At 44.5% G+C, this 14811-nt stretch overlaps 1 protein-coding gene across 3 annotated transcripts in view; it reads left to right on the top strand.

Moving 5' to 3' along the window:
• ADGRG1 (adhesion G protein-coupled receptor G1) overlaps positions 1-10425 on the top strand; it is a 316709-nt gene extending 306284 nt beyond the window's left edge. For all 3 annotated transcript variants that reach the window (XM_085640101.1, XM_085640099.1, XM_085640100.1), the window contains one exon: positions 5954-10425. In XM_085640101.1, coding sequence (XP_085496227.1) covers positions 5954-6072 — 119 coding nt within the window. In that variant the 3' untranslated portion in view covers positions 6073-10425. The remainder of the gene's footprint in view (positions 1-5953) is intronic.
• The last annotated feature ends 4386 nt before the right edge of the window (positions 10426-14811 follow it).

Genomic DNA, 14811 nt, shown 5'->3' on the forward strand with positions numbered 1-14811 from the left:
ACCATACATTAAGTACTGGCTCTTACATACATGATTCTAAAATTATCACGATTTACAGTCCCACTGGCAAGCTCATTTTGTTGAGGTTTTTTAGGGCTTAGTGGTTGCTTAGGTATACAAAAAGGTTAACAGCCAGTGGGGCATCAGGGCAGTACCACCCGGTATACGCTAGAGAGGCAGATCGAACAAAATCTGTAAGGGGAATTAAGAGTAGGAAATATTTTTTAAAGTACAATATGTGTATCTGAATAAATATTTTTTAAGAAGTTTACTGATCAAACCTCACAGTTCAGACTCTACACATCATCCTTTTCACTCCTCTTCCCCTAACCCTGGGGAAAAATGGGCCCACAAGCATTGTTCCCAGTAAGCTGCGCGCATGGGCACGCGCGCACAAGTCTCTCTTCGAGCGCGCAGTGTCGCATTTGAAGTGCGCACAACAGCAGGTTAGTCCAGCAGCAAGTGCCTCCTGCACTTGCTGCATTTCTTTAGGTGAAAGGGCGCTGCTGCAGAACAGATTGTAAGCCTTTGTGAAAGTAATCATGTTAATCGCAGCGCCCACCATGCGCTGCAATTAACATGATTACTTTAACAAAGGCATACAATCTGCCTGCAGCCGCGGCCTTTTAACTAAAGAAATGCAAAGAAGTCTACAATCCCGATTTGTGCTGCATTTGGCTTAATGTAAAATATTCTTAAAAGAAAACGTTTTAAGACCAGTGAAAAAAAAACTTGCTGGCAGGCATCCCAAAAACAGATTTTAACTGCCCACAAACACTGCCCTGTGTTTTCAGGTTAAACGTCCTCTGGAGAGGAAAAGAGACTCACAGGCTCGTGTGGTAGAAGCCTTCATGGTTTGGCAACGGCTCCTACGCCTGATGTGTCAACAGGGGCAGTTTTCGGGACCTACGTGAGGCGCATGTTTTGAGAGCTACCGAGGTTGTGTTTGAGGCAGTTATCACAGAAAGCTTTGTAGCGCCGAGCCACAAATGTGTTAATTTCTTTTGTTTCCTTTGTATACTGGTACGTGTGACTGGGAGCTGCTTCAAAGCACCTCTCGGTGCGGACCGACGCAAACATATACAGGAGCCCCCTCCAGGGCCGGACTGGGAACCAGAACCGGCCCTGGCAAAGTGCTCGGCCGCCCCCCCCCCCCCCCCCGGCTTGGGGGTGCCGCCGAGCTCTTTGCCAGGGCCGGTTTTCGGCCGATTTTGTTACAGGGCCGATTTTGCAGCTATGCTGCAAAAACGGTCCTGTAACAAAAACGCCCAGGGGCCCAAAACCGGCCCCCACCCGTGCGGCGCACCGGGGGATTGCCCGGTGCCCGCTACGGCCCCCTCCCCCATTTCCTCCTTCACTAACTGCAGCAGAACCACCCTTCACTGTCTTTTTTGTAACTACAAAGAGATTCGTTATAGTTCTTTCAGTGTCATCATGTTAGAACGGAAGCATTTGCAATGTTATAAACAACGAAGGCGTAGTCAGTGCTTATTTATCATATGCAAATAAGAACCATTGACAAAGCCAACAGTCCTGGCTTGTTGTAGGTGTAATGTTACTTCTTGTATTAGAGGGATTGGAATTTTCTCTAGTGGAAGTTTCAAGGTAGCGCAGAGGGTTAACATGCCTGCTGCAAAGAATGTGTACCATGCAGATCACAAAGGGCATAGAATGAAGATTAGTTAGTGGGTTACTACTTATGTCAGAGAGGTAATTTTGTTACTTGCCGTGTATAAGTTAAAATCCTAATATAGAACTGTAAACTATTAACGGTTATCAAAGAACTTCATGCATACTGCAAGGTATAGATTAGAGCGTTATGATTTTTTTTCCCAGCCATTCATTATCCTAATGCTGCAAATAGGGTTCATTTGGGCGCAAAGTGCTTCTTATTAAAGAGAAATCCTAACCCTGATGTTAAATTTTAAATTCTGAATTTGTGCTTCTCTAGACAAAGCACTCTTAAACTATACTGCCTATCAGCAGAGGCGCAACTAGAGCCATATTTCGGGGGGGGCTAAGCAAAAATTTCGGGGGGGGCTGAATCGTTAAACAGTAGGCAGAGTGGCGCTGATTTCGGGGGTGGGGGGGCTGAATCTAGGCAGAGTGGAGCTGCAGGGGCTCTTAGAAGGGGTGAAACAACAGCGAGGCCTCATTAACATGCAAATGGTCTTTTAAAGACCTGTGAAGTGCTCGGGGGGGGGGCTGAAGCCCTTTGAGTTCAATGGGTGTTGCGCGCCTGCCTATCAGTATGAATGACATGTCACTCCTATACCTTGCAGTCCTCTGTCATATGTAACATTTCTTCTACACTGATTTACATACTAATGATGGATTGTCTCTGTTGGGGATGTGTGGCCTGGAGCCGATGTGAGAGGAGGCAGGCTTCGGAGCTCCGGCCGGCATACCCCAGGTAAATGATTATCCTGAGCCCCGGGCACATATATTTTGTGCCTGCTGAATGGCGGACTGTCCTGAGAGTGCGTTGCTCTCATTATTGCAGCTAAGCAGGCTGCGTGGTAGAGAAAAAATGGCTGGCTATGAACTGAGAGTGAGCAGCCCGGAGCAATATAAGATGGCGGCTGACGAGGGGAGGAGCAGCTAGCCCTCGACGTTCTGACTGGACCCTGAGCAACCGAGGGCCGAGAGTATCTCCCATGATACTCAGCGGAGTGGGCCGGAAGCGGAGACGCTGCACTTTGAAAGGTGTTGGCGGAAGACCTGGTAGATCCCTCACACCCGTCACAGCAAGGCGAAGACGGGGACTGCACTCGCGGCCGAGTAGCGGAGAGGCCTATGTCGGAGGCGGCACCCAGTAGAGACCGGATATTCCTGGGTGTGCGCCGTAGTGCAGATACTTTAGACGGCAGCTGTTGATTCATCTCCCTGCAGCCCGGTAAGGAGCAAACTGTTTGTGGAGGCAGAGATTCGCCATAGGGAGGCCTTGCGGGGGAGCTGGCGTGCGGGACGGCCCAGCCTCAGCATGAATGAGGGTTGGGAGCGTGCTTCCCCCCCTCATGTCCTGATAACTGAAGAGTGCAGCTGTGGATGGCTGAGCAGCTGGGAAGTGTTCGCTGCAACAGTGCAACATTAGCAAAAGCAGCGAATGCATGTTTAACGTGTCCCCTCTGATGGTAAGATTGATCATTGAGACTATACCTGAGATCATGGACAAAAGTGGTGTTCTGCCTTTGTACTGGCTGCATAAGGAAGGGCCTAATGTGACACTCCTGGGTGGGAGGAACGGGTGGGGGAACAGTTGGGGATAGTTTGAATAGATACACAGGAACTGCGAAGTTACATCTTAGCAAACGAGTAATTATAGAGTTGTTAAGTCAGCCGTGGATGCCCTGGTAGTAAACGGATGGAGCCAAGCTATTAGATGCCATTGATAAATGTTTTACCACTGTGGGGCGTTTATTTGCAATATCATAATAGGAACTAGATGAATGAATCTAAAGTTGTATTGATAAATGTGATAGTGATTGTTAGAAAACTCAATAAAAATCTGTTTGCAAAAAATAATAATGATTGATTGTCTCTGTTAAATATGTGTGCAATGGAAAGTACACCCTACACTGGTATGAGAGACGTTATAAATCAAATTAAATACATCTCAGAGAGAGTGGTAATGGAGACCTTGAGGGGCACTGTTAAAGGATAATAGTGATGGAATCACTGGCGGGGTGGTCATTGTGGTGCGCAACAAACGTTGTCACACAGGGCGCCACCAGCGCGAAGGCCGGCCCTGTGCGAGGCATATTGTGTGCCTCTGAGAAAGTGTTCATGGTAATTGCAGCACATGACTGGCACTGCGATTAACATGAATACTCACACAATCTGCACTGATACGTGTTGCTGCAACCACACGCGCGGTTGGGTTACTGGCGCACACAGCCTTGGCTGCTGCGCACAGAGACCTTACAGTGCCGCACACAGAGGGAAAAAATTAGAGGGAACATTGCCCACAAGTAATGTTTGCCTTATGTTCCACAAAATCTGTACAGCAAGGAAACTGTGTGCAAGATGGTGCATAGTATTTGAAGATTTTCCATGTAGCGCAGCATAAACATTATATTAATAGTATACATTTTGCACTATGCAGCAGGTAGACATTTTAATATTATTGTAGATTTCTGCTATAGAGTGTATACATTTAACTGTTGTGAATGCCTCTTAATATATATACTGTATGCTCCTCTCATTCGGTGATGTATTAGCACCTACAATGTGCATCTCAGTATAAAATATGTAGTCTTTAAGGCGGTGTATAATGTGCAAACATCAACCTGCACAATTTGCATTTCAGTATGCACTTCTATGCCTACCATATGCATCACTTTCAGCAGAAATAGTATTCAGGTTGTGTTTGCAAACAAATCCATACAATCATTCCAAACACAAAAATACATTTAATCATAAGAACAAATACAAACAAGCCTGTAAAATGCAGCTACTCAAAGTTAAAAGGCTGATGAGAACTTCACAGCTTTCACTGTGTGATGGAAAAAGTGTATCGAAGGATCTTTTAAAGATAGGGATACGTAGATTGACAGGCCCACATTGTTTAAAATGTAAAGCTCCCAGAATTAGGGTACTACAGATCCTTAGTTATTCAAAATATTATCAAATGTCAAATGTGATTAGATATGTAATGACAGTGATGTCATCAATGATGTCATTTGTGATGTCATCTGTGACATCATTTAAACTCATGAACAATGCATTAGGTTTTTAGTTTGTGGATTGTAATAACACTTCTTCAACAGCAGTTGTTGGAGGAATATATGATATTCTCACCGAGGTTTTTCATGTGCCATACTATTTCTCTTTTCTTTGTATTTGCCTCTACCTAGCTCTCACTTCTCTCCTCCTACTCGGTTTTTACCCCTGTTCTCTCTCTTTTTATGTCCGCCAATCACATTTCATTTCTATCAGTTACCTCCCTTACTTCCACTTTCTTCCCTTCCTCCATCATATTGCTGCCTCGCCCCTTTGTCCCCTCTCATTCTTTTTGTCCTCCTTCTCACCCCCCCACCATCCATTGCCTATTTTCCAATGCATAGCCTGTAAATATTTCCCTCTTTACTATGTGGTTTGGGATCTCACTCATGCTCTATTTTTGAATCTCTGATGACTTACAACACTGAGAAGAATTATTTTGCCTTTTCTGCTTCCCATGGGGATCATGTCTTTGGAGATCAGATCTTTTGTGCATCTTTAAACTTTAAAAGAGAAGTCTTGTGGAAAGTGCTCCTTCATACATGTTCTTTCTTCGTATCTAAGGCAGGGGATAATCAGGTATTGTTTATTTTCTATGAGAACCACATCATATGTTTGACAGACGCGGTCTTATCCGACTTTGGGGTGTTATGTACCAGCCTTGTTCACTCCCTACTATGTGATTGCTGACCCATCTTTGGACATCAGATACCTCTGTTTGAGATTTTTGCTGAACATATTCTTTATCAGGCCACTGTCAAGGCTTGCTGTACAGAAGGTGACAAACCCCTCCAACCATGCTTTGTGGCGTTTGTATGAGTGGTCGCCCAGGTTAAGGGCTACCAACCTTAGTTGGACGGTTCTGCTTGTGAGGTTTATTATTGTTTCTGGTTTCAGTACCTTTCCGGGTTTTAACTTTTTCAATTCTTATAAGTATGTCATTGCCTCTGGTGAGGGGGGAATGGAAAGTCTTTAGTTCCATATTCTAGTTTCTCCCACTTTTCCATAACTCCTGTCTTGGAACGTATTATCTTTTCTCTATTAATCTTCTTTTCTTCCTTCAGCTCCTGTATCTACTCAGTGTCTCTTTTCTGTCTCCACGATCTTCCTTCTCTGTTCTTCCTTCCCTTTCCTTTCTCTGATCCCAGCCAACTACTTTCTTCTTTGTGCTCAATTAGTATTCCTTCTCACTCATAATATTATATTTTTTCTCCCTTTCCACCGTCTTCAGGTTGCTTCATCTTCGTGTGGTATCGAGTGATGCGGCGCCAGGCCCAGCATTCAGAGTCCTCACAGGTCACCACAGATAGCATCAGACCACAGTCCAGTATCCGCTTGACAGAAGAGTGAGATCTTCACCCTCATCTGGTGTTATCAGGACGATCTCAGTTGAAAGGGCTTGATCTTGCATCCCCTGGAACCAAGAGTGGACAACTACAATTCTGCTCATAATTTGGAATGTCAAGAGAAGAGCTAGTTTTCACTGAGCTATGGCAAATTGGATGTTCAGTCGTGGCCCGACACTGAGCTTCCTGCAAGGTCTAGAAGCTGCTGGGTGGCAAAAACAAGAACCAACTGTTTCCAAAGATGGAACCTCATGAACACCCTGCTTCAACCATAGCTGCCGTGTCATGAACAACCTGCTCTGCACAGAGCCCCATCTCATTAACCAACATATTTCAGAGCTAGCATCTCATGAACTTCCTGCTACTACCTGGACAGCCATTTCATGACGATCCAGCTCTATCCAGAGTGGACATCTCAATGAACGCTTGCTTCAGCCAGAGTCAACATCTCATAGACATCCTGCTCCACACTGAGCCAACATATCATGGACAATATGCTGCACCCAGGAATTTATTCTCATGGGAACTATGATCCACACTGGGCTGGCAATCATGGCACACCCCGTGCCTCCCAGAGGTAACATCTGATCGACACCCTGCTCCATGCAGAGCTAACACTTCATGGAGAGAATCTTCCCACCTAAAGCTGGCATCTCATCTGAAACTCAAGGGCACAGCTAGAGCTTGAATTTCCTTTCTTCATGGAGAGCAGGCCTCTCAAAGACACCTTGTTCCACCCAAAGCTGGAATTTCTTGGTCACCCCTCTTAACTCAGAACTAGTTCCTCGTGGCCCTCTGCTACATCAGAGGGGACTCATGAGGACCCTTCTCCTCCGAGAGCTGATATTTGACTTACTTCTTGTTTCCACAGTGCTCCAGCCAGAACCGATATCTCACAAACCTGCTGAGCGCTCTTCTACGGGGCACACTGCTACATGCAGAAGAGACATATCAGAGATCTCTACTACATTTAGAGTGGGCATCTCATGAATCCTACTCAATGCAGAATGGACATCCAGAGCTTGTATCTTATGGACACCTTGTCTAACTCTTTGCTCTTCTATAAGGGGTGGTCCTAAATGCTCCACATATGAACACACTACCGCCCCCAGCAAGGGCCACGCATGGGCACCTTGCACCACAGGAAGCAGGCAGTGCACCAACACTGCTCCACCCAGAGCCATCATTCCATGGCTTACCTGATGCACAAAGTAGAATCTCATGGCAATCCTATTGACACCAGATCCACCTAAACTGGAGAGCTAATGAATGCCCCACCTATATTCCAGCAGGGAACACCACTGGACCCAACTAATTATAACTTGGTCTAAATAGTCCTGGATAAGGCCTATCTTGACAAGATAGAGTTTCTACGCACTTTAAATAACAGGTGTTACTATAACCCGATTTAAAGGTACTCAATATACTAACCCATGGAAGGATGAGTCAGACTGTCTGGACTCATGTTCACTGAGCCATACTCTTTTGGTAATGTTTCAATCACAAACATACTGAAGATCAAGTAGTGAGATCGCTCTCAGATTACCCAGTCTCTTTCACGTGTCTCAGCTGCAAGAAGTCACACACCCTCACTGGATGAGGGTTCAAGTATCTCTCTGTTTATTATTATTTTTATTTATTTTTAGTACCATGTGAACTGCCTCGATGGTTGAAGGCGATACTAGTACCATCGCTCCTTATGGAGGCTGGAAAGCAGAAATGCAGACCAGCGCTGACAACAGACCAATGCAGTGGTTGTCACTGAAGCTCCACGGAGGGGCAGACCACAGCTAGGCAACACAAGCACTACTTCCTCCCACAGGGCACAACTACCCTTGAGCCATCTGCTTCCTCCGCCTCACTCTAGAGAACACTGGATCCCATCCCACTATTAGCAATGCTTCTATCAGTCAAGCACAGATCAGCGACCAATGGGAAGTCCTCTTGTCATGCACTGAAAGAGTATTTGGTTCCTTGGCTACAAGAGCATAAGCCAATAATTGCAGGCTCAAGTCCTGCTGATATGCTTCAATCACAGTTAATAGGGTTTCACACTAGCTGGCAAGACTGCCCCTCTTCTCCACAGATGCATGATGGTACATGTAGTCCCAAACCGTCCATACGCACAGTGCACCTGTGGTTGCTTGCCTAGTGCTTGGTAACCCTTGACTCAATTCATACTTTTAGTATTCTTCAGAAGGTTGCGGGGGGGTTGGGGGGGGGCAATGCGTTGCTGCTGTATTATTCACGGGTAAGTGCCAGCACAAGTCCCAGGTACTAACCATTTGCTCCAGAAAGCACATCTCAAGCTCCCCTAATGAGCAGGAGCCTGCTATCAATCAAAATGGGCGGGGCCACATACCAGCTGTTGCTATTTTTAAAGGTCTTGATCAATTACAGTCCTTTGCATTCCTACTAGTGATCTTCACAGAACAGAGCTAATATTAAATTGTTCTGTCAGCTTACCTCCTGCACAGGCAACATGACAACGTTTTACAAACCGGACTCCAGGCCAGAATCCTACCCAGTTCTTGATTGCTACACCTCAAGCAGTAAGCTTTTGTAACACAGACTTTATAACAAGATGTCCATCTAATTACAGAAAATAGTTTGTGGCATTTATTTATTACCAATACTATTCTGCAGAGTACAGGCACTTGCTTATTAAGCCGGAACAGGTACACAAAAGTATCAAACCTTTGAAATACATAGCATAAACTGACCAGGTTTCCTGCAGGGAAATGCTTGGACAGCTGAGACAATAATACCCCAGGCATACTGCAAGGCCTAAAATTGTAATGGAAACATTCTCCCAATTCGTCACTCATTTCACTGCCAAGGGTTAAAGAAAATAATAAGCTAGATAGGAAACATTTGCTTGTTTCCTGGGGGAGGGGTGGGGGGGGGGGCAGAATGGAGCAAAGTAAATGGGAAGAGATGATGCACCACAAATGTTCTCATCTATCTCATCGCTATAAAACCTTTTATAACATAACATATAACATAACATAACATCTACCGGCTTATGAACCTGGGTCTGGACTTTGGTTTATAAATCGCAGGTTTATCCAATGACCTGAATTGAAATGTAGTTGCAGGCCAAGTACAAGGACAATGCAAGCTTGTAGTGTCAGGAGGTACCCACCAGCCCACACCTATAACTGTGACGTCACCGAAATTGATACACCTGTGATTATTGTCCGGTATCTTGTGACTTAGCTTGTTACATCCTCCTTGTTGGCCGAAGCCTCTTATACTTCTGGCCCCCTTTTCAAAACCTGGGTACATTCAATTGTGCGTGCCTCAAGGGCTAATATTTACAGCTGCCCTACAGACCGCCTCTGACTTTCCTTAGTTAAGAAAAGGGCAAATTCAGGGATCAAGGTTACCAGAGGGGTATATTCGCAGAAGAGCCCAAGTGTGAGTAGAATGCATGCTGAGCTGCTGAAGGAGTGGGTCGGGGTGCCCCTTTATCCCTGCTTCCAGCTACACCCCTAGGGTTGATACTATTGCTGGGTGGCAACAGTTTTGCCAAAAGAAATGAACACTTTGAAAAGTCACCATTTGAAGGTACGCTAGATGGTTACAGCAATAAGTCTCTACAACATGGAAAACTGCTTAGTGCACTACCACTACATGTCCTTTCGCAGAGAAGCCTGATGGCAGAGCTAATGGATAGAACCGAGCCCGCCTGCCCTCCCCTATAATCCTCTGTTGATCTAATCATGAACCCCACTCACATACATTTTAGCACTGTCACCACAAAGGGTAAAGGTAGGGTTGTTCAGGCAGATGAAGGCAACGCAGCATCTATAACCTGGAGTCAGAGCACCCTGGGGCTCGGGGTACCAATGTCCCCATAATTATACCTTCTCTGTGTTCCGGTACTTCAATGGCTCTATTTCTGTTTCCCTGTAATGTTCATTGCAGCGAGCGTCACAGATCTGCATAGCATTCTATTGGGCTATCGATAAGAGTGTCCAGAAGGGCTGGAATCCCTGTAGTTGCTGCACAAAGCACAAGTGATTTTCCTTTCCAAAACTGCCTAAGAATGTGCTTTGTGCTAGCCACAAAAAGTCTGAGAAGACTTTAAACATGCAGCACAATAGTATCCTTAAAGTCACAGCACATGATTACTCTTGACATACTGTCTAACAGGACTGTAGGTACACCAGCTTGCATGTTAACTTTTTATATATATATATGTATATAATGGTGTATATATGATGAGAGAATAGTATTAAGTGTATATTTTGAGGTTTATATTATGATGTACATATTCTTGTGAGCCGTGATCATTTGAATATGGCTAGAAAGCTCTACTGTATAGCTGATAATAAAGTGCACTCTCTCTAAAGACCATGACTACATCTTCATTTGATTTCAGTTTTATTGCAATTTGTCCATAAACAAAAGCTCCTCCAAGACAAGCCAAATCATATTCAGCCACACCTATATTAGACAGGTGAACAGCAGCAAACTTCATGTACTCATCAGCGATAACCTCTGCAACAAATGCTTGGAATTGTCTTTATTCAAAGGCATCCCTCATGGATACATTAATACACTGTAACAATAGTCTGGGCAATAGTAAGCATTCAAGAGTCTAGCACTTTATCAATTTTATGAGGGCAACCTTGGTTTAAATACAAATGCATCTCAGTGGCCATAAACAAATCCATACACCAATATCCCAGCATGCAACTGCCAAACCTACATTGTATAAAACTATATAGTTCATCAGGACCTCATCATTCCAAATCCCCATCATCAGAACCTTGACATTGAGATACATCAGGATCCTCAAAACGTTGGTCAATTGTACCCCTACATTATTTCAGAATTCTTGGTTCTCAGGACACCGGTACATTACACGTAAAGGGCAGCAGCCTGTCCATAGCCTCCCTCAAGTCATCTATTGTTCTTTCTAACCTTTGTAATTGCATAAACGTGTACTACATCCTGTAAAAAAGTATTTAATGGCACCACTCTGAACCTTATCCTAAAGAAACGGCCTAGGTTGGGATTTTTCCAGTTTGTCTCACTATGTGGGTCCCAATTCTTCTTCTATCCTTTAAAAAAATAAAAAATGTAATTATCCAGTGTGTCTGAGGAATTGATGATGAGTGTTCTATGTATTAGGGACACTGCTATATTTGCCAAAGATTTTGATCAAAACTCTATTCTCTATAGTGGTGAGACTGCTGCCACGGGGGGACAGAGTACTCCACCACGCAGCTGGCCTCACCGCCCGTCATATTAGGAGTTTTTCACTGGGCTAGTGGTTTCACGGCTGCAGTGACATGACGGCATAACGTTTTGCCGCTGTGTTTCTTCACTGAATGGACATTCTCACCCCAGAACGTGAATGCAGTCAGACTGGCAAAATGAAAAAATATATATTTTGCAGTTGGGTATAGTGCGAACCCGACTGAAAGCATTGCACCGCTTTACATGTTCAACAGTGACAGGACACAAGGGAATAATCACCCATGGCACAATATTTGACCTCATTTACTGCCTTTCCACCAACTCGCGCATGGCGGTGACTCCGCCAGGAAAGTGTCAGCAGAAAGGGCGGTCATGATTAGCCCAGCGGAAAGCTTGGTGGGAACCCCTGCATGGGCTGCCTCTGTCTCTCCTGCTGCTGCAGGAGCATTAGTATTGGCAGTGGCAGCAGTCTTGTGGTGGTGTTACCTCACAGATTGTAATCGGGTGGTTGGACCGCTGAGGAGGCTGCAGTCGGACTGCGAAAAACACAATGGCAGGACACATCCCGCGATCATCATAATCAGGTCCTATAATATCGGCATCATCTTTCATGTTTTTTTTTTCCAAGACCTGTCTGCTATAAATATCAAAATGTCTGAGTCTTTGCTAGTGCAAAATCAAAACACAGTAGTTCAAACACCTTTATCCCTACAAGACCGTCAACATCATGTAACTTTGAATTCACAATCAGATCCCACTTTTGGATTCACCCAAGGTTCTTTAGGTCTAATAGATCGTTGCTGGTCCAAGAAGTGGATGTGGGATGAGGTTCTCGAAGTAAGACTCCTTTTCAGTCAAAATTTTTCTTTGCTGAGCCAATGATCTTTCCTTTATAACAGCGGTCTTGGCTGTGGTCAGCGTGTTTCTGTAGGTGCAAAACAAATGTCAGCATTTTAATATAAATGCAATTTATATGCAATCAGTACAGTATCCACTTCATTGAAAGTGACGTGTGTAGCCACTGGCTCCCGCAATTATGCGGATCACCAAGTTTGTGATGTTTACACAAGTGTGTAAATGTCTGGATGCAAGCATGTCTGGTTGCAGTGTTCTTAGAATTTGTGTACGTTCTGGTGTCCATTGAGTGTTGGAGAAGTCTTGCAGAATTAAATCATAAAATGGTTTTACCTGTAGAGCATAGTCTGGTATGTATATTCTACCAAAATTGAGAAAGCCTAAAAGTGATTGGAGCTTTTTGATTGTATTCGGTAGTTGTAGGAGTGCACGTCTCTAGGAAACGTGGAGCTAAGTGTTTGCCTTCGTTTGATAACTTGTATCGCAAGAACAGGACACAGAGATAGGCAATGTTTGTTTTTCAGAAATTAAATTTGCAGCCTTGTTCATCAAATTCTACAACTATGCATTCTTCTCTGGCTAGATGTGTGTTTAAGTCATCCGTAAGGTATATGTCATGGACAAAAGACATTGCTTCAGGATCAATTTCTTGTAAAATTTAAATTACATAGGCAGAGGAAAGAACAGGTTTGTTCTTTTACCCCTGAGGGAGTTGACAGAATCTTTTCTGAAACCCTAATGCAGTGAATGCTGTGAAATCCCTGCTTTCAGGTGCTATGTTTGGCAGAAAAAGAAGCCATTTTAAATATCCAATGTGGTTTTGTATTTGTGTACACTATGATGTTAATTAGTGCTGTACTGTCTACATTTTGTACTGCAAATGTGTGTGACTGTTTAAATGTCTGTAGTCTAAGGTTAAGTGATATTAATGGTCTGGCTTCACTACTGAAAACAAAGGATTGTTCATTGGTGAGATACTAGGCTCAATGATGTCTGGATATTCTAGCTGTTTTTAGAATTTCTCCAACTCGAGCTTTAGCTTCATGCTTAATTGGGTATTGTGGTTGCACTTGCGGTCTAGACCTTTTAGGTATTATGTGGTAAGGTGGGTCTTTATCCCAGCCAACATGATAGCGGTATAATGCCGGGGCTTGTGGAAGAGCCCACTCCATGCCATACGCTTGTTTAACTGCTTCAGAAATGGGGATCGAGAAAGAAGGTATTAGAATATCTTCCCCTTGTGAGTCTTTCCAAAAAAACTCAGGTGGGCAATCCCTTTAAGTCAAGAGAATGTCATAAGTAAGTGTTACATTTTCCTAAACAATTACTTTAATGATCCAAGGTATATCACCTTCAATTTGGATATCCAAATCAAAGAATCTGTCGGGAGAGCTAACCCACCGATCTGGTGTTTCCACTTGAATAAAATCATTAGTTGCTCTCACCACCAGAAACTCTTGATGGATCTGGTGAACTATTGCGACCTCTGCTGCGCTGTCTAGCAGTGTAAGTTCCCACTCCTTGTTCCGAAAAAGTCTCTTCAATATGTGTGGTATATTTTACAGAAATACCCGCCACTTTCTTCTTTTTGAATTGAGGCTTTTGTTGTGGAAGTTTTTTTTCCATGATGTCAGACAAGCCCAGTGAGTCCTTTCTTGGTTCCTTGTAGTCTTCTGGTCTGTGCTCTGATCAGCCTCCTCTCTCTGAGCATTTGTTGGGCGAGTCCTAAAACGAATGAGAAGGACATGTACCAATATACTGATAACCAGCAGAGCTGCATCTCAGTCACAGAATCCACGATAATCCATGGAAGTGCTCCTCTGGGGCATACAGCTCAGAGGTGGTTTATATTATAAAAAGCACTGTCAGAGGTGCAATCAATCGATCAATCAGAACATTTGTAAAGCGCACTACTTACCGGTGAGGGTCTCAAGGCGCTGGGGGGGGGGGGTGAGCAGGTGTGCTGCTACTGCTCGAATAGCCAGGTCTTGAGGAGTCTTCTGAAGGTTAGCAGGACTTGGGTCCGCCATAGGAGGATGGGGAGGGTATTCCAGGTCTGGCGGTGAGGTGGGAGAATGATCTGCCGCCGGAGGTTGCTCTTCAGATGTGGGGGACTGTGGCGAGGGAGAGGTCGGTGGAGCAGGGCTGGTGGTTGGGGGTGTAGAAGCTGAATCGTCTGTTGAGGTATGCTGGTCTGTGTTGTGGAGTGCCTTGTGTGTGTGGGTGAGGAGCTTGAAGGTGATCCTTTTGTTGACGGGGAGCCATTGCAGGTCTCTCAGGTGGGGTGTGATGGAACTGCAGCGAGGGATGTTGAGGATCAGGCATGCAGAGGCGTTTTGAATGCGTTGAAGTTGTTTCAGGAGTTTGGCCGAGGCTCCTGCGTAGAGGGGGCTTCCGTAGTCCAGGTGCAGCACTAATGTGTTTATCTTTGCGACTCCAAGCTGTCTTCAGCCAGACAAATAAAAACAAGAATATCATGCTCAAAGTTCTTAGCCTTGGACACAGTGTACTAGGCAACTTGAATATGTGCTTACTAGGAAATGTGCTGCCTGCAGAACCATTTCTAAGTGTGTGATCATATACATGCAAAGCATGTAGAAAGTTACCATTTAGAAAAGATGTCAAGTTTAAATGTGCAACTAAAATGGCAATTTGTGCCCAGGCCCTGTTGAACATT

This window comes from Triturus cristatus, chromosome 12 (assembly GCF_964204655.1).
Source record: "Triturus cristatus chromosome 12, aTriCri1.1, whole genome shotgun sequence".
NCBI lineage: Eukaryota > Metazoa > Chordata > Amphibia > Caudata > Salamandridae > Triturus > Triturus cristatus.